This window comes from Diachasma alloeum, unplaced genomic scaffold (assembly GCF_001412515.2).
Source record: "Diachasma alloeum isolate Michigan unplaced genomic scaffold, Dall2.0 Dall_scaffold_00176, whole genome shotgun sequence".
NCBI lineage: Eukaryota > Metazoa > Arthropoda > Insecta > Hymenoptera > Braconidae > Diachasma > Diachasma alloeum.
The window spans coordinates 3,875,132-3,901,118 of NW_021680342.1; the positions used below are offsets into that span (position 1 = coordinate 3,875,132).

Sequence of the window (25,987 nt, forward strand, 5' to 3'; positions counted from 1 at the left end):
CTCTCTCTCTCTCTCTCTCTCTCTCTCTCTCTCTCTCTTAGTACTTTTCACTCGGTTCTTCTCACCTAAATCATCTATGTGCGAGCCCCGACCCAAACATATCTAAACATTATATCAAGTTATTTCATTTCGTTTGCCTCAACTTGTGTTCATTTTGCTTAATTAATAAATTCATAGATTTTTTTTCCCTCATTTTCATATATCGTGAGTGTAAAATACCACCCGTGAATCGTCATCAGCTATTGACTAAAAAATTTCTTCCAATCAAACAAACATTTCGTTGCAATTAAGGGAGAAATATTTGATTGATTTTCATAATTTTTTGGTCCACGGTATGGAGTGACTCTAGTTATTATTTTTTCCCTTTCAATTTCTAGATTTGTCTCGTCTTCCACTCAATCTTTTTCTCTCTGTATATTTTCATATTTTCCATTCTTAAAGTTATGTTAAAGTACAATATTCTAAAACTTATACATAAACGAGTATGTATAACTGGGCTATCATGTCCTGGCTGAAGGAATGTGGGAAAACGCCGATTATCGTTTGCACAATTTTTTTCTTCATCAATTTAGTTTCAGCTTCGATGTCATTAAAATCGTCATATTATCTAAATTTAGGTTTACAAATTTATATCAGAATCAAAGACAATGGCGAGAAAACCTCCCCCACATGCCCTCTGCTGAACATAACACTAAGTATGTTACAAGAGGAGTCACAGTATCCTTTTCCCTCATGAATAATCCTCAGCCTTCTGAATTGTTTTTTTTTTTTGGTAAAATCTCTCCAACTCTATGGTTATTTGACCCTCGATATTCCTTTATCCTTTGTTTTACCAATAGGTACATGTACATAAATCATAATGTATGTACAAAATACGCAGGCAGCAAGTAACCACAGGATTAAATAGACGCTTTGTTTCTATCTATCATTCTTTGTAATACCCCTGTCTCGCTTATCATAACACACGCACATTCGTCTCATCGTTCATGACTGCTTCTCCCTCTTTTACCAAGATCGGTCGTTCCATTTCTATTCGAATCCAGCGAAAAAAGTGAGCACTCCCTCAATAATTTCGAATGGAAAATTCCAAAATCCCAATTCAATTGGAGAGAAAATTCACTAACGACGAGGCCCCCCCCACATTCTCTCCCTCCCATTCATCCAAAACAACGTGATAAATCATGCGTTCCTAATACTCATATTTTTTTGTTGTATCCCTTAATCAAACTACGTCTTATCCATTTTCATAATCTGCTGCTGGACTCTTTTACTGGCATTGTGTGCTGCCACAACGGGTTTACTCATCAACGATCCAAATGTACGATGCTGCTGATACTGATACTGCTGGGTAGTCGGATGAAATTGCAATTGCTGAATTTGTTGACGTTGTCTCGTAACAGGATCAGCGCTTCGTCTGTGATTTCTGCCCGTTATGAGAACAGCCATTTCGTCCCAGTAGTCCTTAACAGCGGCAAGACGCCGCCACAGATCATCATCCGTGACAGCGGCTGTTGTGTGATGATCGTCCGTGTCCTACGCTGCCTTGCTCTTATTCGTCTTGAAGCTGACCTGAAGTACTCGTGTGCCGAGATTATAGCCATTCAAACTCTGTATTGCAACAACGGCCTCCTCGTAATTCGTCATTGTTACGAAGCCAAAGCCCTTGCACTTGTTGGTCTGGAGATCGCGAATAACTTTGACCGATTGTACAGCACCAAATGGACCAAACAACTGCCAGAGCACATTCTCCTCGGTCTCGGGGGCGAGATTGTACACGAAGATGCACCAGCCACTGCCGTTCATTGCATTGCCCGGCAGCATTGAGTTTGCCAGTAAGTCTCCTGCCAGGGGACTGTACCTGCAACAATAGTCAAACATTTCACGTGATGTTAACGGAAACTTTGATTATTGTAGTTCCAGGTGTGATTTATCAGCGAGAACGGTAATAAAGGGGGTTTCAACTTATTTCGATCGTTAGTGGGAGACTACTGGGAGTTTCCGAAGGCCCGGGCTGTACTGTTTGATTTTTTTGGAATTCAAGAGTAGATGCATGTGAATTCTCAACGCTGTGATTTTTCAAAAAGATTGGGCGTTTTAGGAAGGGCGACCATTGATGTTTTAATTACGTTTAGAATCCTGAAATTGATCGGGGATATTAATCATTACATGGATTGAAGTATGGCTGAATTGAAAATTGAGATAGTTGCCTGGATATTCAAAATTTTCGATAATTCTCATTGCCATGTGGACCAATTGCCATTTCATTGAAAACTCCGGAATTCAGCTGATTTTTCAGCAACAAAATATATGAAAATCTCATATAAATGAGTTGTTTTAAAAATTTCAAATTTTTTTGTTTGAAATTTTCGGGGTAAATTGATTCCTTATACGTTTTTTTAATTGTAAGTCTCTCATACCGTACATATTGACTATATAATATGGATAAAAACGAAAAAGGAGTGCAAAAAAAATAATTTATTTTTCGTTTTCCCTGCAGATGCTGAAAATATTGAAAATAGTCCAGCGTCCTCAATATTTTGTTACAGTTTTTCTATCAAAATGTATCAAAAAATGTGTACAATAACAATTCCAAATTGGATTTTGCAAATTCAATCTCTAAATAGAAAATTTTGTTTTTGTTTAGATAAAAAATTGCATATTTCTCATATTTTTATTTGCAATTCTCGAAATAAATAACCCACATGATTATTCAAACAGAAACAAACTGGCTACTTAGAGATCATAATTGAAAATAATAATTCGTAATTGTAATTTTAAATGTTTTTCACTTAATTTTGTACATTTAATGAACACTTCATTCATGTTACGGCGAAAGTTTGGGGTGAAGCCCTTCCGAGGTCGGCGAGCGAAGCGAGCCAAGGGCGTAGCCCCCTAGGGTGAAAAAAAAACCTCTGTAGCTCAAAAATTGAGTACACTAAACTATCATTACCATCTTAAGCATCTGCGGGTCAAACGAACAATAAACCATAATTTATTTGCACTAATTCTTCATTTTTATCCACATATAATCGATCTTTAACGCATGAGACATCCCTGCAATACCCAGTGCCTTCTAAAACTCATTGTAATCTCCCCTTAATGCAGTGAAAATTGACACGGCACGTCAGGAATCCGGAAATACGTGGCAGGCACAAAACGCTTTGAAATTCAACCGACTGTCTTCTGCAAACTATTATTTTTAGCATCCACCGCCCCTTGAATATTTCCTTGACGTTTATGAAAGTGCGTTTCGAAATTCACGAGAGTTGAAGCCAAAAAACGAATGAGTAAAGCTGTGGAAATTTATTACTTGTAAGTAATTTATACCAATGTTACACAATTTTCTTTTCGGGGGCATTTTATTCATTACGACTATCAAGAGGCATGCAGATATTCACGGGAGAGTGGAATGTAGGCATTCGAATGTTATTTTACGTACCTACTTGACGTCACAAGCCGCGTTAAAAGAGGGCACATATTGGTGAGTACTCAGTACAAATTACAAGTGTAATGGCTTATTTTTATATTAAATTCTTTATTCTTAATTGAAGGCACGAGATGATAGAGACTAATGGTAGTGTATGTCCGTGTTATGTAATAAAACATTTTCAAATGATACGGACTGCGCGTTTGGTGAACATTGTTCATATTAAAGAAAGGGGGAAGAGCGAATTCATAAGGGGAATCAAATAAACATTGGAGCTGAGGTGAGCGAGAAAATTAGTTCTGCCGAAAAACTATATGTTCCAGGTGAGAATAGTCGATGGAGTGGAATAGATTTGCTTGAGGGAAATGCAAGATCTATCGCAAAAATTAAATTTTTGTCATGATCATCAGAAATATCCCTAAAAGGATTGAAATTATCAGAAAAACATATAGTTCACAGCACCACAATCATTTGATATGAGAGAATCCCGAGGAAATTAACGAGAAAAAAAAATATTATAAAAAAAAGTAAAATTATTTGCCTCGAAATGATTTAGTTTTGCCAATATCAGTTTTTGGGAAGAAAATTCACGTTTTCTCTTGAAATTAACATTCGTTCTGTGGAGATTATGAGTGTTTCCAGGAAAAATATATACATTAATCAATGACATTCACTTGATATAACCGAATCCTCACATGATTCTCTGTATAACTAATGTATTTAGTTAAAAATTCTCATGTTTTGATGAAAACTTTTTTCATTGTCTGCAATTAAATTGATTCAACATGACAAAATATCGCTCTCGTGGAACACAATGTTCTCAGTAGAACAAATTTTTTCAATCAGTCCAGAAAAACATCAAAATCGAAATGAGAAGGTATCAAAAAAGAATCGGGAAGCAAGAGAAGCCACAGTAATCAGGAGTACAGGGATTGGCGGGCGGAGGAAGCCTATGAACGCACGAGAAAATAGTATAACAAAAAAAAATACTGACCTCTGTAAGCCTTTGTTAATGGCAAGCATGGCCTTGCCAGTGCTAAAACAAAAAAGAAAAAAGAAAAACGTAAGAGAATAAATCATATGATTAAAAGCCGGGCCGAAAAGAAAAAAGATGAAGCAATATCTTTCGACTACAGTGCCTCATATATTTTCTTCATACTCGCTGTTAGCTGGGAATTATGAGTAAGCGGACGAGTGTGAGGACAGAGGATTTTTGGATGGAAAGAAAAAAAAATTGCGCAGAATATCATTTTTTTTTCCTAGTCTGTACCATGATAACTGTCATTCAGTTGATTGAGAGATGTTGATTAAAAATCTTTTGAATTTATATATGTTATGATGTGCACTGTGTTTTCGAAGTGAATCAACAATTTTTTTTTTCTAACGAATGTGTTTTCAGGATGATCGCTCGTACGCAAAAATATCCTGTTACGTGAAAAAACTTTGGCTCGTCTACGTCAGAGATTTCTCGAGATATTTAGCTCGAGGGTGCGAGTGATGGTTGCATTGGCAGGAATGCTGATGCTAGATTATGAGCTTTCATTTATTTATTATCTATACACTGTTGAAATTTTTTGGCTGAAATTTCTGGTACACTTTTAGCAAATTTGTAACACGTCACTGCGAAATTTCAAGATATTTCGCTATTCAAAACTCCAAATTTTATGGGAGAATCAATTAAAACTGTAAACTTCAGTTCAATTATTCTGTGAAAATTAATTCAAATCAGAGAAATTCAGGTAAATGTAGTCTTGAATTTCCAAATAATTGAAATTTCAGTGTAGTTTGGTACTGAATATTCATATTTTTATCGATAATTAAAAAAAATAAAACATTCTCGTCGTCCTGTTGGAATTTTTTCTAACAGTGTATTGTACTTCAAAATGAAGTAATATAGAATTTGATGAGCAATGGACAATGTACCACTTCTTTACGAGAAAATTGAGGCCTCGCCTGAACTATGTACGTTGTTCTTCAACTGAATGGGCGAGAAAATCAGTGGAAACTGTAAATTTCAGTTCAATTGTTCCATGAAAATTAATTGAAATCAGAGAAATTCAGGTAAATGTAGTCGTGAACTTCCAATTAACTGAAATTTAGCGTAATTTGGTACTGAACACCCATAATTCAAAAAACATCAAGAAATTCTCGTCTTCCAGCTGCGCAAAAATTAGGAATTTCCTTAAAGTGTGCCTGAAATCTGAAATCTCACAATTCTTTCATGAAATTTCGATGTTTCCTAACAGTCCATTGTATTTTAAAATGAAGTAATATAGAATTTGCTAAACAACGGATGTAACACTTCTTTACGAGAAAATTGAGGCCTCGACTTGAAAATGTACGTTATTCCTCAACTGGATGGACGAGAAAAGCAGGGATAGAAAAAGTACTTTGACCCTCAGTGTGAAAATGAGACAAGGTGAAGTATTTAAAGTTGTCTCCGAGTAGACGAGCAAGCTTTAACCGTCTCAATGGAACACAGGACCCAAATTAAGTTCCAAAATCACGAGAATTTAGTCTCCATGTATTGCATTATTATTCTCTCACAAGGAAAATAATGTTTTTTTTTCTTGGGTAGAGCGAGTAGAGGCGAGTAGGTACCTGGATAGTGGCGACAGTGGAATGTACCTGAAGCGGCCGGTTGGATGGTGGATGGGGCCGCCAAATCGACGACTCGCTTGTGGTGCCAAGTATGCTGCTATCGGTGGTATCGCCTTGTTGTTGTTGCTCGGGTTGTTGGCAAACTTGACGGTGATTGGTTCAGACGAGCCCTTCGGTATGGTTCCATTCAGCTCCTGGATGGCCCGTTCAGCTTCCACACGTTGATCGAATCGAATGAATCCGACACCTTTTGACAGTCCTGCCAAGTTCATCCCGCGGAAAACAATCGAGACGGACATATTTAAGATGAGGGTGGCGGAAGCGAGGTCTAATTAGTTCTGCTGATTCTTTTTCCATTTTTTTTTGTTCTTTAGCCGAGAAATTTGACTTGAACGAGATCAATTTTGGGAGAGGGACCGCGAAAGACAGTCAATTTGTCTTATCTTCAGCTATCGAAGGCTTTTGTCTTTAGTTTTAATATGGAAAAAGTTGGATATCCGTTAATCTCGATACGTTGTAGAAGTTTGTGGAAATTGGTACACCCGCACTGTTTTTATTGAGCATCTCTGTTGAAAAAAAGTTGGCTGGAAAAGGCAGAATTCCTCAAAAACATCCAGAGAAATGGTTTGTTTGAATTAAATAAATGGGTTTACTCAAATAGCTCGTAATAAAGCTCTTTTTCATCTTCTTTTTTATTCATGTTGAGTGGGAATAAAATGGGCGAAGAGTTTTTTCTTGATCCCAATGAAGACTTCATTAGTTAGAAATAAAATCATATTTTCGATGGCGAAGAGAACGAATTAATTAACATGTTAAATTCTTTAGTTGGAATTAATAAATTATCCATTTCAGGTGACTAAAATATTTGCAATGCCTAGGGTATTAATTTGCATTGCAATCAATGGAATGAAACCGTGAATAGTGTCATTTGATTCAAATGCGACATTTCTCTAAATGAAAGCTCCAACATTGCGGAGTATGATAGCCAACTACAGATGAGACAACGGAACATTAAAATTCATCGGGCTTCCTGACAATTTCTAAGGTATCTTAATCTTTCCCTCATTTTCTCATTCTCCTATTACAATTACCTCCGGCTGTTAACCCTGCAAGTTGACTATCAAATTCTTAACGTAAATGCACCCGAAGAGTCTACCAACTTCCACAGTGTCGCAATAAGTCCGGGAAAAACGGTGAAGCATGTCTACATCCGAGTTGTTGAATTAATAGTTTCGATTATTTAATGAAACAGTGACGACACGACGATAGGGTGTCCGAGCGAGTGGCTCGGTGCGCGCAATGATTCCGATCTCGCATAATATGAGAGATGCGGATAATTTTGGGTCTAGTGGGGGCTTTCATTCCCACAATTGATGATTTAAGGAGAAAGAAAAATGTATTGATGCCCGATGATATGAAAATAATTCAATGACTAACATAAATCTAGATTAAGAATAACCGATCAATGGTGGAATTAGGCACTAAAGGGATACATGTGTAGTTAAAGTTTGGGTTCCATTAATTACACTGTTAAAAATTCTGCACTGAAATTTCAGGTGCACTTGTTGGAAATTTTTATCACATTACAGTTCCTCTAAAATTTCTAAGAATTTCCTCACTTGAGATTCCAAAATTTATGGAAAAACTTGGGAAAATGTAAAGTCCAGTTCAATTTTTCCAAGAAAATTCATAGGAATTTGAGAAATTCAGGGTAATTTGGCACTTGATATCTATGTGCTAATTGAAAATTTTGGAAATTCATTGAATCTTCCGTGAAATCTGACATTCCACGATTTTTAATCCCCTAAATCTAATTTAATGCCACTCGCCTGTGAAATTACTAGGCAATTGTCCACGAAATTTCAATTTTTCTAACAGTGTATTCGATGAGGATGTCCGGGATTTCGGGGGAGAAAAAAGGGCGTAATCGTTCTGAATGTGCGTGTATGATTGGTTACTAGGCACGTTTTCTTTGACGCGCCATAAAAAAATAAAAAATAACGAACCCAAACATTTTCTTTTATCTAGGGTGAAAAAGAGAGGAAAAGAATCATTGATTTACGTACCGGGCAAATTGTCTCCGCCGCCAGTCACAAACTGTCGTACTAAACAGAAACGAAAAAAATCATATTCTCGTTAAAAATTATCGAACCAACGAGGATGCGTGTATTCGTCTCTGATTCATTGCTCTCAAAGTTTATTCTTCGTTCATTCAATCAAATTATAATGGAAATAAGTAGAATATTGTGAAAACTGTGGCCAGCGTTACCTTTTAAGTAAAAAAAAAATATCATAAAGAGGAAAAATATAAGAAAAAAAACCGAGGAGCCGAGAATCAGAGGCGATTTTTTTGTCGTAATTTTGATGTTCGTATGATAAATAAATTATAACTATTGTTTGTCCTTAAACATAAATTTATACTAGAGAAAATATATTCAAATATAAAAATTGCCAAACAATTGCAGTAGTAGTTATCGCCAATCCAAATAATATGTTTTGTTGAGTGCACTTCAAAGAAATCGTCGATTATCATATGGAGGCGAAGGCTGTGTTCTTCAGGAAATTACTGATGAAACAAATACAAATGGGCATAAGTCGAGGAATACAGAGTCGAAATTATCCGAAGGCAAATAAAATTTTAAACAGGGAAGAGTGTACGCAGTGTCTCAGTTGAGAGAAGAATAATGAATAAATAATAATTGAATAGTCACGAATTAGACAATTCTGTCACGATTATTTGGCATTCAAATGAGGGATTAACCGAGATCCATTCGATCTTTCATGAACACGATTTAAAATGAGAGGCGCACCGATCCACCCCTCCCATCTTGATGCCCGTATACCCTTTATTATCTTCACGGTTTAGAGGTACATCTCTTCAACAAAAGACGAATCTTTTCGTTGATTGTTCCGACCATCATTCTCCAATGAATTATCTCATGAAGGGGAATGCGGTCTTGACGTTGAGGAGAATAAATTCTGCATTGGTTATTAAACCCTAGAGCCTCGTGCCGTTTTGTTCGTCTTCAAAATACACAGGATCTTCAGGGAATTACTGATGGAATAAATACAAAAGGACATAACTCGAGGGATAATAAGAGTCGAAATCAACTGTACTTTGGTAACTGAAAAAGCAAATAAAATTTGAAATAGGAAAGAGTGTACGCAGTGTCTCAGTTGAGAAAAGAATAATGAATAAGTAATAATTGAAGTCACAAATTAGACAATTCTGTCACGATTACTTGGCATTTAGATAAGGGATTAACCGAGATCCTTTCGATCTTTCATGAACACGATTTAAAATGAGAGGCGCACCGATCCACCCCTCCCATCTTGATGTCCGTAAACGCTTTATCTTCACGGTTTAGAGGTCCATCTTTTCAACAAAAGACAAGTCTTTTCGTTGATTGTCTCGACCGTCATTCTGCATTGATTATTACACCTAGAGCCTCGCGCCATTTTTGTCCATCTTCAAGATACAGGTAACTGGAACACAGACTTACCCGTGATGTTGTCACACAGGATTCGTGACGTGATGATCCTTCCGTACGGACTGAAAAGATTTTCAAGGTCCTGCTGTGTCATGTTTTTTGGCAAACCGCTGACGTACAGATTGGCTCCTTTTATCGCTTCGCTGCTGGGTCTTGCATAGGAAACCTAGTTTTTTAATGAACTGTTAGAGAATAACTCGTTATACCACGATGCTTATGCATGATAATACAGGTATGCAGCTTGCCTTAATCGTCTTATTTTGTAGCCGAAGACCATTGAGGGTGTTGATAGCTTTCTCAGCATCCTCAGGTCGATGGTAGTTCACGAAACCGTAGCCAAGACTTTGGCCTGAAATGCCACAAGAGTCTGTCACATTTTCCACCAAAAATGTTACTCATTAAAACAATTTGCAATTGGATTGTTAACGTGACTTAATATTACGTTAATTATTATTAGATCGCCAGAAGTGCACTGTTAGGAATTCAACTTCGTAGAAACTTTAACACTTCTAAGAAATTTTCTCTACACAGTTTCACTGAAATTTCTAGGAATTTAGATATTGGAAGTTCAAAATTTTAGGGAAAAATTAAGGGAGACTCATCAATTTCACTTGAATTATTATATGGATATTGATAGGAATCACGTATATAGATTCTTGAATTTTTTATTTATTGAAAATTAATTCTCTTCGTGCTGCTTGAAAAATGGGAATTTCGGTGAATTTTTTAGTTAAACGGAAAGTTTCATTATTTATTTCATTATTTTGTGGAGTTTGATTTTAATTACTAGTCAACTGTCTATAGAATTACAATTTCCCCATCAACAGTGTAGTTCCCTTGAAATTCCAAGGAATTTTATCATGGAAAAATGAAATTTTTATATAAAAATAAATGGAAGCGATAAACTTCAGTTCAATAATTCCATAAAAATTTCTATAAATCAGAAAGATTCACGTAAATTGGAGTGACATCTGCAGTGACATCTGAAATTTCCTGATTTATTTCCTCCCAAGCCGAATCCAATGTCACTCTCCTAAAAAACCTAGTGAACTGTCCGCGAAATTTTCATTCTTTTCTAACAGTGCACGAGAGACGATTGAACGAAGATGCCGAGGCGCCGGGTGAGCTTGACAGATTGATAATTCCACTAGAATCACGTTTGGCACACGATCTCAATGCTTATTCACGCACGAGTTTAGAAATCATCTCAAAAAAACATCCGATTCATTTGAGGAATTCAAGGTTCTACAGTTATTGCCTGCAATTGCTCCCTACGTTGCTGAAACAGTGATTGATAAACCAAGTTTTCAAGGGAAAATGAGCCCAGCATTATCATATAGAACAACTATAAAGTAAGGAAGGCTTCGAATTCAACGCCCCCGCGTCTTTAGGACAAAAATAGAGTTGTGTTCACAAGCATAAGCACAGATTCACACACCTACAGAGTCACACACTCACATATGAATAAAAATCTGTGTGTAGTTGTTTTTTCTCTTCCTTCCTCGCTTATATTCTAAATGGAAAACCGACGGACGTGCACGTTGTGCGGTAATTTTACGACCTAGCCTGGCTTTGCGGATATGCCGGAATTTCGTCGCAAAACGTTGAATATTATATCAAAATTTATAAACAATAAATATACCAAATGATCAGTCGACACAAAATGAGCAGAATAATATCGTCAAACACCATGAGAACTCGTAATTTTGAATAAATGAATAGCATTTTTTCAGAAATAATAACATGACTTAGCAAAAGTAATTTTGATTTTCCGGTGATTTAAAAAAAAAAATTGTTTATCCTTACCAAAAGAAAATTGCCCCGGGGATAACGAATCTCCGGCAACCGACAAAGCTGTGGTGACCTCTATATTGATTGAGAAAAAAAAGGAAAAACAGATATAAAAAATGTGTCAATACGCTATTGTTGAGGTAGAGAATTAATTTAAGAACAGATATTAAAATGGAGTGATGCGTTTATGGAAATTAAACTAACAGAATAAACCAGCAGATTGAGAGGTCGCGTGTGCCAGCATTAAAATTATTTACCAATAAACCAGAAATCCAAAGATACACGACAACTTGGTAATCAAGGATTGCAAAAGGTCTCTTTGTATTTATACATTGAAACGATCGATTGAGTCTGACGTATTTGTGGAGGGTCGAGGACAATACAGAAATATCACGCATTAAACGGAGACGAAAGAAAACAAAAAATGTCACAGAAGGTAGGAATTCGAGAGGGAATGACGAAAAAAAAAATGATACACTTGAATAAGACGATTTCGTCGAACAAATGGTAAACAGAACTGGCGAGACGATGAACGGTGATGAGTATTTGTAAACACAGCCAAGGGTCTGGTTTTAAAATTCCACTGGCTGTCATCTTGAGCGGATTTCGGGGTGAGCAAAAAATATATGAAGAGATTGCGAGCGGATCCTGTACTGTGGCTTTAAAAAAATTGGAATTCCTACGTTATTCCGATTTAAAAAAAAAATGTCACATTACATTCAACGACACTTTGACACGAGCGAAAGGTAATTTCAAGCTTCAGTGGTGGCGATGCTCCGGAGAATATAGACCGCATGTTCGTTAGCGCTCACGTCTGCTGGTGATTGGCATTATGGCGTACCAACTAATCCCGAGTTGAAAATGAATTCTCTTTTCGTAACGTGGTGGCTCGCACGGAGATAAAGGACATGAAGATAATGAATTCTTTGCACGTAAATCGAGTGACAGGGATATGTTAGAGGGTAAAAAACTCACCAGTTACTTTGTCACGGATGAGCTTGCAGCTCTCGACCTCGCCAATACTCGAGAATAGCGAGCGTATCTCCTCCTGGGTCATGGTTTGTGGCAGATAATTGACGATGAGATTCGTCTTTGACTCCTCCTGGGAGGTTTGCCCGAGATTTGAGCCGCCATTCTGTTGCACAACCGTATCCATTCCATTCGCCATCATTGCACTAGTTTTGACAATCTTCGTCTAACTACGTACGAAATCTGTAAGCACAAAAGAGGAGGAATTATTAATCGGGGAAACGGGGCGAATGAGGGGGGAGAAAAAAGGGCTCCGAAATTCCACGCCGAGAGGGCTCATGACCCAAGGTCACTCCGAAATTGGAAAATTCGACTGGGTTGTTCCCCGCAGTTCAATAATTTCCCGACCAATTCCCATGTTTACTAGAATGAAAAAATGCAAATTTTGACATTTCAATTCGGATAACAAGAAAACGGTTGAAGCGATTTTGCTCAGAATCCAATCGAAATCGAATTACATGTGGATACATCGACTGTAATAAAAATAATCGAAACCCACCATTATTTTCGGTAAAATTGTTAAATTTGTGAAGTAAACTTATTTTTTAGATTTTTTCACGAGTTTTATGCGAGTAACTAACGAATCGCTGAGACGATTGTCTTCGTAACCTAATCAGTTCTAAGTGACATTAGCACGCATCGCTTGGAAAAAAAGTTCGAATGGGTTGTTGGTCGCTCGCTTCCATTGCGGGTGGGTTGAAGTGGATGTAACCCATTACGACTCGAAAAAAATTCAAAGAGAATTAGAATAACTTCCCGACTAATTCTCATTTTTCTGTTTATTAGAAAAAAAAAATGCAAATTTTGAAATTTCCATCCGGATACCAAGAAAATGGCTTAACCGATTTTGCTCAGAGTCCAATCGAAATCGAATTGGAGAATCCATCATTATTCTCGGTAAAATTATTGAATTTTCAAAGAAAACTCATTTTTTTCGATTTTTTTACGAATTTTATGAGAATTTTATCGAACCGTTAAGACGATCGTCTTCGTAATCTCATCAGTTCTAAGTCTCACTAACACGCATCGATTGAAATAAAATTTTTTTGAATCGGTTCATTTATTCAGAAGATATCGCTGGACAAAATTTTGGTCACATACGTACACATACAGACATGTCTTCAAAAACGTATCAAAATAATTCTAGAGGCCGCGAAATATGGAAAACTCATGGAAATTCCACATTCCATTTTCGGGGTCATTGCAATGCCTTCCTCCCTTCGGGTCGAAAAATTCATGTTGAATTCACCACCAGTGGTGCCTATCTCGTGAAGTATACGTGGAAGTACGCTATACAATCTAATTCTAATACTTCTAATAATAGAATTCATTCTATTCCTGCCTAAAGCCATAGTAAGGCCTATACACAGGCTATAAATGACGGAAAAATAATCCAATCTCATACGAGTTCCCTGAATTAACCCGGTCAATCGATGAGTGTCGTATCGACTGATGAGAAATTGTAATTATGACGATCCCGTCATTCGTATCTACGCTAATGTCCATTGAATGGAACGTCAAGTTGGAGTACCAAGGGGTACCAGAATCAAATATTGGAAGATGTTCTTAACTTCTCCCTGAGCCGCTCTGACATAACCAGTTTCGTTACACCAGAGATAAAACTGAATGCGAGCTACCCCATGGATCAAAGTTACAGGGGGGGGGGGGGATTTTCGTATGACGCTGGCAGAAGCTATGGTCTCCCCCTCACGCACTGGCTCAAGTCCCCTATTGTCAGAAAATCCGAAAGCCCTGGGTCAGTGACTGCCAACACGACCTGCCCTTGAAACTTTTGCACTCGCATTTTTATGTTTCGGGTATTTATCTTGTTTTTGGATAACAATCCGTTTTTTTTCCTTGAAAAAAATCACACCACCGAACAATTCTATTCAGCAATTTAAGAAAGGTCAGGGAATATCGCAGAAATAATTAAATTGATTAATATGGAGATGAGAACAATCATTAATCGTGTAAACTTCAATAATTAAGCTCTATCGGTGAACAAAATGCTTTAACTATGTAATTATTTGAATAAAAATAGCTTCGAGGACAAAATGATTTTTTTTGTCTTTTTTTTTCCATTCAACAAACAAATTTATCAGTTGCGGTCAGTTCAGGCTTGTAAAAAAAGGGAAAAAACTGGACTTTTGATGAAAACAAATGACCTATTTCATTGAAAAATCAATAAACCATTATCATTAAATTGAAATCGTAAAAAAAATATTGTGAAACATTAAAATTGTTCAAGAATGAATGGAATAAAAAACAATTGAGAGCCACTGAACCTCGTATGATACCGTGCGAGTTTAAAGGGGCGACGAACCCCGTCGGCAGCCATTTAAAATGGTCCTATGGGAGTGGGTTCAACCCCCCTCGCCATATACCGTGTCCAAAACTACTCATAAGCGCTATGTGCGTCCAGAGGGTATATACAAGGTAGGAAGAAGATATAAAGGGAGGGGAGAATTCGGGGGAGTCTGGCTAGGGTGGTTTTTCGAGGGAGAATGGGGCAGCGGGAGAGGGGGGGGGGGGCAAAGGAGGAAACATAGTCCCGGGTAGGTCGCGGGAGAGCACATACACAGCTGCCACATATATATCAGCCGGCACGAGCCCTCGCCTACGTTCCAATTTCTTTTTTCCAGGGGTTCCCTACGCTTTTTTTTCAACATAGTCACTCGTTCGTGTCTACGTTTCTCATTCTATTGACAACGTGTACGCATCAGCTGTCCCCATATGGACACCTTTCGACTCCAGGTTAAACCCTCATATCAGTCAGATGGTGGTTGCATGCTACTTCATCTACAATTTTTTTATTGTAACATATTTTCAAGGAAAAATAATGGGGAACTGCTCAAGGGGCCAACGTCTTTTGTTGGATGACTGCTGTAATTTTGGGAAATTTATGCTGCAGGGGAAGAGTTCTAGGAGTCATCTCATAAATTAAATCTTTGGGAGGTGTTTTTCTAGTTTAAGTAGCAGATGCATTTGACTTCTCGAAGTTATGAGTTTTAATTCAAGTCGATCTTGAGTATTGATCAGTTTTCAGTGAATATCTCGGAATCTAAGGCAGATAGCGAAAATTTCGGCATGATCATTTTTGTAGAGCGGATCGAGGGCTACAAAAAAGGTTATTACGAAAATGTCGATATTTCCATTAGATTCGGAGATATTCATATTCTATTTTACCGCTTCGTTGCTGAATTCAATTCAAGATCGAGTGGGAATTCGATTAGATGAATTCCCTCCTGAATTTCAATTTCCATTGTGAAAATTGAACACTACATCCAATACATCAATGGATAACTAGAATCTTCTATAATTTTCATTATTGCATCGACTTGAAAGTGAAATTTCCTTGAATATTCAAGAAGTTAACAAACAACGTTAATAAAAAATATGGAACCACTCAATTGCCGTCAACAAGACTTCTCAACTATTAACGAACGTCTCTCCCTACCATCAACTAAACCTCGTTTACCCCCGAAATTTCGAGATAAACTTGAAAAAAAACTAATAAATAACCAACAGGACTCTACATTTAAAAAAATACAGCCGCATTTATCACAGCTCTCGAAATCCACGCACAGTACAGAGCAGGAGCCCGAGTCGTTTATCGATCCGAGGCCGCAGTACAGTCTACTCTACATACTATTCGCTAAATCGACAAAGCCACCCCGGTAATCCCTCACCGAGCTATCCTCCCAACTCCAATTACGTCCGCACATCAACACCGGCTCAATACCCGAATAATCCAAGTTATTGCCCCCAAATAATTACGACCGTCGTAATTACCAAGGGAAAATCCCCCAAATCGATAGAAAATTCGCCGAAGAAAATTTTCCCAACAGCTCAGATTAGATCAGCCCCCCCCCCCCCTTCCCCCGCCCACTGTGACTCTAACATTTGCAGTTTAAAGTATTTTCAGGAAGTGTGAAAGTTCGATAGGATCTTTCGACGTTGGCCAGGTGGTCATGGCGACACATCATGAAAATCGCGCGGCAGTGAGCGATCAATACCCTGTGCGCCCTTCCCCCACTACTCTATCCTCGTCTCAATCCCTCGCGAGGCATTAGCAGAAGGGAAACCCCTCTCATACGCCCCTTTCCACGCACGACAGGAGCAGCCACACACGCTCTCGCGTACACCGAATGACGTCCATGCCGGTTTAGTCACACTAATACACGTACACTCAGGCATCTGTACAGGCAATTTATGTGTGTGAGAGGCTGACTGCACGTGAATTGAGCGCATATTGCTGTCCCGTGTGCTCCCCCAACAACAGCAAAAGGAGCACGTGCTCCACAAAACGAGGTGTGAGAGGAGGAATAAATTGGAGATGCTAATGCAACAATCTTACCTTTTAATCACAGCTCACTCCAATTCACCGGCTAAAAAGTGAATCGGAGTTATGACTTTGGTTCTATATTTATTACACAACTGCTGGCCCTTATTCAAACTGCGTTGACTCCTCAATCTTCGGGTGATCGTTGATTATTTTAAAGACGCGAAATATCACCCTTGAATATTAACGACGCGGGCGCTAACTCTACGACTATCACGTCCTCTCTCTCTCTCTCTTTCACCGCCGCCCGAAACGAAAGGAAAAAATCAATAAAAGTGAACTACGGTGCCAGCGGTAAATCAGCATTTATACGTAGACGCGCACATATATCACAGTGATAAATAATTTGTAGTTGTTTCAATCACTTTGTCAGTTGAATTGGTTTACTTGGAGGTGTAATGTACCGGCTAGTCAATGAAAATGGAAACTAAAGACGCCCGTCATCTGGCTCCGTACTCCATTCTGCTGTTGCATCGGTGCAGTTTATCAGTTCTTTATTCTTTGTTATTGTACTCGGTCGAGGGATATCGGCGACACTTATTTTTCTCGACTATGGGTATGGGGCCGGCAGTGTGACACGCGCGTGACACCCGTGTTGAAATAAAGAATGGTAACTAGACTAAGGAAACAAAGAAACAACGTTACGGGCGGAGGCTGCCTAGAGACTGAACACAACGATATGAGACTTTTCGCACAGCGTCGAGCCTCATGTCTTCCCCTTTTTTCCCCTCCGCGGAGCGATGCCAACCCCTCCGGAGGCCCGGTGCTACGTTTACGGCGTTCGGGTTATTTCGGCGGCACTCGGCCCTCAACTCCCCTTCCACTATTACAATTTGTGTAGTAGACACTTCGCCCCTGCGAGCACAGCTCCCCCGCCGCGCCAACCGAGGCTTTATTTTCACTGGCCTATACCAAAGAACGCTTTCTTCCTCTTTCTTGGAGTTTTAGATGGCTCGCGGACTATTGCGGATTGAGAATATCGTCATGAAATGTCGGTTCTGATAATAGTTCAATTGGTTGGGCTTTGGCGAAACTGCGAATTTTTTCATCGGCGGTCTTTAATTTTTTTTTATATTATGGATGTTGTTAGGAAAATTTTAGGGAAAGTTTTAGGGAGAGGTGACTAGTCATTTTTTGGGAAGGGACGTTGAATTTAATTTAGGGGAGAAGAAACGAGGAAAGTTTATGTTTCACTGATAATTAATAATTAATAATAATTGTTAATAATTGTCGATGGTATTTAATGTCGGGTCTGATGTTAAATATTTTTTCATGGGCGGTCTTTAATTTGTTTTATATTATGGATGTTGTTGGGAACATTTGGGTTTTAGGGAGAGGTGAGTAGTCATTTTTTGGAGAGTGAGGTTGATTTTAATGTAGGGGAGAAGAAACGAGGAAAGTTTGTTTCACTGATAATTAATAATTAATAATAATTGTTAATAATTGTCGATGGTATTTAATGTGGGTTCTGAGATTAGTTCAATCGGTTGAGCTTTGGCGAAACCGCAAATTTTTTCATCGGCGGTCTGTAATTATTTTCAGTATTATGTCTATTGTTGGAAAAAAATTATGTTTTAGGGAGAGGTGACTAACCATTTTTAAGGAAGTGATGTTGAATCTGATTTAGGGGGAAAAAGACGAGCAAAGATTACAGTTCACTGAAGCTTCAATGAAATTCCTGGACTGATGAAATCTACCGCACGAATAAAATTACAAATTTTGAATTAAATTAATCTTCATTATTCAGTATTGAATGACTCATTGATTATTAGTCTTTCGGGAGAAAATTGGAGCATTGAATGTTTGGGAATTCATTTCGGAGCGGTTGATAACACAAAGGTCACCGGGAAGACCGATCGATCGGTCGTGTAGAAAGTCTATTTCTCGCGCCACGTAACCTTCTCACCCATCATCAGACGCGAATTGTTAAAACTCTTCTGTTTACATTTCGTCGATGTTCGAGGCGTTTCTTAGCTTTCAGGAAGACATTCTCAACCCTGACCTTATCAGCGACCCTGCCCAACGAAAAAAAAGCAGAATGAAATACCTGTGTTCATCGCGAATACGATGACAACTCAGAATTATGCGCGTCTGACGAAATGAACCGAGTAAGAGTTGGCTCCAAAGCCAATACAGCGTAGCCAAGCAAACCCACCAGTATCTCTTCCCAGAATTAAAACTCTGCCCTACCCCACCTTACGGTAGCAAAGAAACAATAATGAATTTCAAAACACGGAGAAAGTCTCTGTGTCTGGGGATGAGATTGGGGAGATTATTTCCGGGTTGAAGAAATAAACACGAACTGGAGTTTCTCGTTGCGCGGACCAACGGATTCCTTGATACTGGTCCAGCACTGGTTTTAGAATATCACCGAGGAGTTGACAAAGACTCGGGTATTTCGTTTCTTTGGACATGCATGTTTGAGCGAGCGCAAACTATCCACGACAAAATTATAAATACGTACCCGTATAAACACTATAAATATACGTTGAGTTTTGTGGTCAGGAGGAGTATTGGGAGAAGTTGGGCTGGTGCATAGCTCATTTATGATGTACAATTATACACAAACGAAAATTTCCACAGGGAAAAAAATTTTCTAGAAAAATTCGTGTGCTTGCACCACAAACGTGTCGCAATTTGCGACGATAATTTTTCTGGCGCTGTACGATAATTTTTTCAAGGGTGCGCATTGCGCCGTAGTTACGCTGCAAGCACATTAATTTTTTTATAAATTTTGTCGTGCAACACAAAAAATCGTGAAATTTGTAGGGAGGACGCTTTTACATGAAAATCTTGTAAATAGTTTTATCGAGGAAATATTCGATTTATGGAGCACTCAATGCCCTGCCAAATTTTTGGTGCATACGACAATAAAAATTGTGAGGAGTCAAATATCTAATGAATTCTGGATGTATTGGAAAACAATTTTATTGAATTTTAAAGTTGAAGAAGGAATTCCATAAGCAATTTGATCCTAAATGTAAGGACGACTCTTTTACAGGAAAATCTTGTAGATGTTGTTATCGAGAAAATAGTCGATTTATAGAGCACTCAATGGCGTTTCAAATTTCTGATGCATACGACAAAAAATTGTGAGGAACTGGATGTATTGGAAAACAGTTTTATTAAATTTCCAAGATGAAGAAGGAATTCCACAAGTAATTTGATCGTCAATTGAATGAGAATTCCCAACGTTGGAAATGCAGCTGTTATTTGAATTTTTTAAAGTGTGCGAGTCCTTCTCCCATTTCTTCATTATTAGATTTCTTGAAAATTAGAGTAATTGAAATAGCAGTTGCACGTTAATTTTCAGGGTTTTTAATTTGAGTTTAATTGGTTCACATGAAATTTCTGAACATATTCTTATCGACAGCTGCTTTCCGGAGCATTCAATGAAATTCCAATACTGGTGTATACGAAGCGAAAATTGTGGGAATTCAAACGGCTTTTGAATCCTGAATTTATTTGAAACCACAATTTTAGTGAATTGAAGGATAAGAAAGAAATTCCATAAGCGTTTTGATTGTAAGTTAGATTAGAATTTCCAACATTGGAGATGCAGCTGTTACTCGAATTTCAAAGAATTTATAACGGTGTAAGAATACATTCTCCGTTTACTGTTAGATTAAAAAAAAAATTAAGTAACAGCTGCACGTTAATTTCAATGGTTCGGTTTTGAGTTTAATTTAGGACCAGGTCATCGATGAAATTTCGTATTCATTTTGGAAATGCAACGAAACGGAATTTTTTATGATAGTTAATAATAGAAAAAAAGAAATAGAAACTGCAAACTCCTTGCGGAAATTCAACATTACATTCAATTTCCAATAAATTCGGAATACAGAACAATAATTGTCTGAATTTTCCTGATTTTCAATGTCGACTGGACCTGAAAATCGAAGTTTCATAGAATATTTCGCAAATTGAGTGATTCATGCATTAAAATTTTATATAAATTGTCGTTGTTGAGAGTTTCAAGACTTTTCACTTGAAATTAAAGAGTAATTTTCAATAAAGGCTTCCGCATCAGCAGTAGCATCTCGCGCGGAGAGAAATATTTAATAAAAATTGTGTATCTTTTCCGTAATTTCGGAACGAAATGTGGTTGTAGGAAATTTTACGGAACTGCCATGAAATTTTCCCAGAGCGTTCCGTAATTTTTATCTGAATCTCTTGTGAAAAATTACGATACCGTCACTTAAATTTTCTGAGTCGATTCCGTAATCGATGAGCGATTTGTAAGTTCCGTAATTTTTACTGAAAATTTCTCTTCGTGCATAGGACGTTATTCCAGCTCGACACAAACCCTTAATTAATGCTTTAATAAACCAGCATGTCTCCAATTTGTGACCCTTCAAGGTTCGCTAATCCCCGAATTGCTGAAAAACTCCGAGGTCAATAAATACTTTCGTTTCGTTTCAAAATGAAAATTAGTGGTGATAAGAAAGTGGGGTATAAAAAATAGAGACCCTACAGTTGAGAGTAAGAACTGTGTTTCCCTCGAGTAGATTTTCAGCGTCATGTGCTCTTTCGTAACGCCCACTCTATTATGCAACTTGCCATTTCGTATGAATGCCGGACATGTTTCTGACGCGATGCTGAAGCTATTCGATTCAATATTTTCGAGAAAAGTCTTGACAAATTGCCAGAAATTATGGGTATAAAGGTTAATTGATGCAGGACATGCTTGAAGTACATGAATATCATCGACCACGGCATCATATCAGGCACGCATCACCGAATTTCCCGTTGAAGTACACATGAGAGCGACAGCAAATGTAATTTTTTTTTAATGTGGGAAGATAGCAATTTTTAATATGAGAAATGGAATGCAGAACCACACCCACCACACTTGAAAATTTACTGTTAAAAATAGAACAGATAGAAATGGTTCTATACAACATAGTGGAAATTTAGAGTCGATACAGTCGAAAGTGGTAGCATAAAAGTAGAATTTAATTTGATTGGAGTAAACATTTGGTTAAAATAAGTTCAGTGCGAAATGGTAAAACGGTACAAGTCAATTTTGACTATCGACCCGTTTTCAGTAAATATCTCGGAATCTGAGCGAGATAGCAAAATTTTTGTTATAACCTTTTTTGTAGAGCCGATTGAGTGCTACAACAAATGTAATTACGAAAATTTCGTTATCTCCCTTAGATTCCGAAATATTTCTCAAAAACGCAACTGGGAGATGAGTCGACTTAAACCATTTTACCACTTCACTATTGAATTAAATTTCAAAGATGCTGTTCACATAGTAATTTTTAATCTGGCGTTCTGTCCGTGTATACACGGAGATGTGTACCTTCCACGGGGGCATAGCACTCGCCATTTGGTATGAAATGCCGGACAAATTTCCGACGCGATGCTGAAGCCATTCGATTCAATATTTTCGAAAAAAGTCTCGACAAATTGCCCGAAATTATGGTTATAAATGTTAATTGATCCAGGACATATTTGAAGTATCAAGAAAATCAAGAAAAACCGAAGTAGGGATGTATATCACGAAATCAAGAGAAAATATGAAATTATTTTTTACTGCGGCAACATAATGAGCTTTAATATGAGAAACAGAATGCAGGACCACACCCGCCACACTCAAAAATTTCGTGTTGAACACAGTGAAAATTGGAAGTGGTAGCATAAAAGTAAAATTTAGTCTAATACGAGTCAAAATTCGATTAAAGCAAGTCAAATTTCAAAGTTGCAACACTTGCCGCGATGCTGAAGCTATTCGATTCAATATTTTCGAAAAAAGTCTCAATAAATTGCCACAAATTATGGATACATAGTAATTTTTCGTCTTATATTCTGCCCGTGTACACGAAGATGTGCACGCCCCACGGGGACAACACTCGCCATTTGGTACGAAACGCCGGACAAATTTCCGACGCGATGCTGAAGCTATTCGATTCAATATTTTCGAAAAAAGTCTCGACAAATTGCCCGAAATTATGGTTATAAAGGTTAATTGATGCAGACCATGTTTGGAGTACATGAATAGCATCGACCACGGCATCATATCAGGCATGCATCACCGGATTTCCCGTTGAAGTACACACGAGAGCGACAGAGTACACCCAAGTAGGGATGCATATACACGAAGATGTGTACGTCCGACGGGGGCTCCATTGATTGCCACCCCTCGAAACAGGGGTGTACGAGGTTGGAAATACCGTCGGCGTTGCAAACCCAGGGGTATATGAACCCCAAGCCCTCAGTCTCCTTCTTCCCCATTCCACCCCCCTTTGCTGCTTTTAATTCCACTCCCCACCGGCGGCTCGCCCTCGCAGGTTCACCCCAACACTGCACGCACGCGCGACACATGGACCCAGAAAACGATCAATACGCAGCACAACCGAGTCTCCCGCGATCGACTATCTTTTCCCTCTTAACAATCCCACCTTCAACTCTCCCTCTACCACTGTATTCACCCCTCGCCCCCCTCCCCCCCTAGCCTTTCCGCAAAACAATGCAGCCTTCATCAAGAGTGAGGATTAATTATTCAACTGGGCGAAAACATTTTTCTGTCATGTAATTAGCGCCCAAGGTACACAGAGAAAAAAAATATTAATCATTGATTTTTCCCTCAATTATCAACATGCAAATAAAAAGAAAAGTTGAAAAGTGAGCCACACAAAACATAAGGCAGGTTATGCGATGTACTACTTACGTCAGTATTTGTTTCCTTTTTTTCATTTTTCTTTCAACTTTTTTTTTTACATCTTTTTCTCGATCGCTCGCACCCCGGCATACCCACCATCGCCATTGTGACAATACTTGTGGAATTTTTGGGATGGGATAACTGGGGGAGGAGATTGTGCCGACTCCGATGAACCGTCAAACTACAGGTTTTCATCTTTGCTGGGATTTTTTTTTACTCGTGTACTTTCACGTGGCACTTGAGAAGAATGCCGGGCTCTGGGTGATGAACATTTGGGGATTATATTTCTTTAAGTTCAATTATTTTTCAGGACTGTATGGGCTTTGTTGGTTGAGATGGGGGTGGCAGCGACGAGGTCGCGCTGGGGTCCTCCGTCAACATCGGAGTCGGCGTCGTCGCTCTGCGTTCAACGAAATGCCACACCCTGGCAAATGACAAATAATGATTTTCCGGAAAATGTGGTGAATTATCGTATTCCAACGACGAGGACCATTTAATACTTGAAATTCATTGTTTGAGGCGCAGAAAAAAAGAAGGTTCAGCTTTTGTGGCCGTGTTCCATAATTTTTAACAAGTGACTCACAATTTTTACAAATCTACTCCTTATTTCCAGGAATTCAGAGACAAAATCCCCAATATTCAGAATTATTTCGCTACAAAATAGCGAAAACCTTGCGGAATTTCTCTAGAAATTGTAATAAAAAACCAGAACTTTATTTTTCTCTGCGAAAAATGTCAAATTTTTGCCAGGGTGTTTCGTCTTATTGATTGAGCATCCAGACACCCCTTCATTTAAATTCAGGATGCCTATCCCCGCTGAACACATCAGCGACGCTCGGTCAAGCCATTAAAGAAGGGTCAACAGAACCAAAACATATAATGCGTTGATGAATTCCCAAAAAATTCATTGGGATCATCGATAATCAACTCAATCAACTCAACTCGTACATAATCATATAATAATAAACCATATCATTTCAATGAATTGATAAATGTAATAATAATAATTAATCAATAAATATAAAATTCATCAGGCAGATACAGAACACAAAGTAAAGAAAAAAATGAACATACCGGTTAACGATGAAAATCAGTGGTTGGAGGATGCTGAACTAGCGTAGAACGGAACGCAGTGATGGGTATTTACTATTTTTAAAAACGGTATCTCTCAATTATCCAAACAATAATCTAATGATAACGTCGTCTCACGCCGTGAACGATTGCTACAGTAAAACTAATTGGAAAGACTGGTAAAATGAGTAAATCAATTGATCATGTTAATAGTATTGACAAGACACCACAAAATCTTCCAGTTGACGTGTGCTCTGACGAGCCAATGGTTTTATTAATTCATAAAGCTATATGATAGCCAGCACCATAACTACATTTGTGCGCAGTATTGTTCTTTCCTCTTTGTTCCCGTTGAAAAGTACAAGGAGAAGAAATATTTTTGGTGAATATACAGACCCGCGAGCGGCGTGATACGGCTCTCAATGTATATCTATACTTTTTGCGTGTTTTCGTTTCAGGGTGGGGAGGGATAACGGGGGTGATAATGATTTTTTTCTGTTTCGGTATTGAGTTGAAAGGAAAATTCTAGGGGAATGGAGGGACCAAGGAGAACGTAATTTTCCAATAAAACTCGCGACAGAAACGAGGCAGAGGACGACGAAACGTTGCTCGCTTCTGTGATTACTATAATCCCGGTTACAGTGTATACAGATATATGGAGATATGTGTATACATGTGTTGATAAGTATGAAGGAGTAGGTTCAACAAACGACAGAACGGATTGATTAATTAATTAATTAAGAAAGGTAATAATATTGCGGGTAACGGTGTCTACAACGCAATGCCTTATGTGGTGCGGTAACTAAACTGGCGATAGCGGAGCAAGACCGGGCGGCTGCACCCAGTTGGAGCTATTGCGCCGGTTCGAGGAGTCAACGCAAAACCTCCCTTCGACGGGGCGAGCCGAGAGGGAGACGGAAAAATGGGGATTTTCAGGGGTTATCGCAGGACTGAGGAGGACAGAGACGCTGGGTGAAGGGGTTTTTCCACCCTATGATATGCGCAAACTCGGCCGTACGGGGAGAGATGCGCGAGCCGCGGGATGGAGCAGGGGGGGAGGGGTGGTTAAAAAAATGTTCGAGAATCGGAGTCACTCGGGAGTGAGCTAATGGACGCAAGCGCGGGATCCGCGAGGGTTACGGGGCTTCGGGGGTGGCAGCCGCAGGCGCCAGAGGGGGTGCTCGATGCAGCCAACGCCATTATGACCGTGTGAAAATTTCGAGGATCGCTGTGACAGAATTCTGTACCGATTTTTCACTGGGGCTCAGGAATTTAGGGTACTTTGTGGGGGCGTTTTTGTCAGAAATGTTGGACGTGGGTGGGAATTTTTGGGTCACATTTTCCGGGGAATTATTGGAAATTTTTGTCGCGTTATAGGTCCACTGAAGTTTCAAGGAATTTCGTAAGTGAAAATAGGAAATTTTGGGGAAGAATTAGGGGATACTATGAATTTCAGTTTATTTGTTTCTTAAAAATTGGCTCGATGCAGATGCCGTCTTTATGAGTCTGTGAAAATTCAGAGAATTGCTCTGACAGAATAGTTTCGAGCTTTTTTACTTAGGAATTTA

General features: G+C 38.5%; 1 protein-coding gene across 7 annotated transcripts; it reads right to left on the minus strand.

Annotated features, from left to right (window-relative positions):
• Positions 1-6: 6 nt before the first annotated feature.
• LOC107048515 (ELAV-like protein 3) lies at positions 7-25,198 on the minus strand. 7 transcript variants are annotated; one of them, XM_015271718.1, is made up of 9 exons: positions 24,423-25,198; positions 12,286-12,522; positions 11,326-11,385; positions 9,765-9,868; positions 9,532-9,685; positions 8,095-8,133; positions 6,029-6,287; positions 4,422-4,463; positions 7-1,858 (listed from the first exon to the last, which is right to left on the minus strand). In XM_015271718.1, the coding sequence occupies exons 2-9, from the start codon at positions 12,479-12,481 to the stop codon at positions 1,534-1,536; spliced, it is 1,179 nt and encodes a 392-aa protein (XP_015127204.1). In that variant the 5' UTR covers positions 12,482-12,522; positions 24,423-25,198; the 3' UTR covers positions 7-1,533. The 7 variants fall into 7 exon arrangements, with proteins under 7 accessions (XP_015127204.1, XP_015127212.1, XP_015127219.1 ...); XM_015271726.1 differs by lacking the exon at positions 24,423-25,198 and adding an exon at positions 16,697-17,331 and having other exon boundaries at positions 6,029-6,275; XM_015271733.1 differs by lacking the exon at positions 24,423-25,198 and adding an exon at positions 16,697-17,331 and having other exon boundaries at positions 6,056-6,287.
• Positions 25,199-25,987: the final 789 nt, after the last annotated feature.

What these genes read in the sequence shown, in the direction of transcription:
- LOC107048515 (XM_015271718.1), bottom strand. Translation starts at nt 12,481, where the DNA reads ATGATGGCGAATGGAATGGATACGGTTGTGCAACAGAATGGCGGCTCA. An exon ending in CATCCGTGACAAAGTAACTG is followed by an intron (nt 11,386 to 12,285) that starts GTGAGTTTTTTA and finishes CAATCAATATAG; the next exon opens with AGGTCACCACAGCTTTGTCG. An exon ending in TACAAAATAAGACGATTAAG is followed by an intron (nt 9,686 to 9,764) that starts GCAAGCTGCATA and finishes TTAAAAAACTAG; the next exon opens with GTTTCCTATGCAAGACCCAG.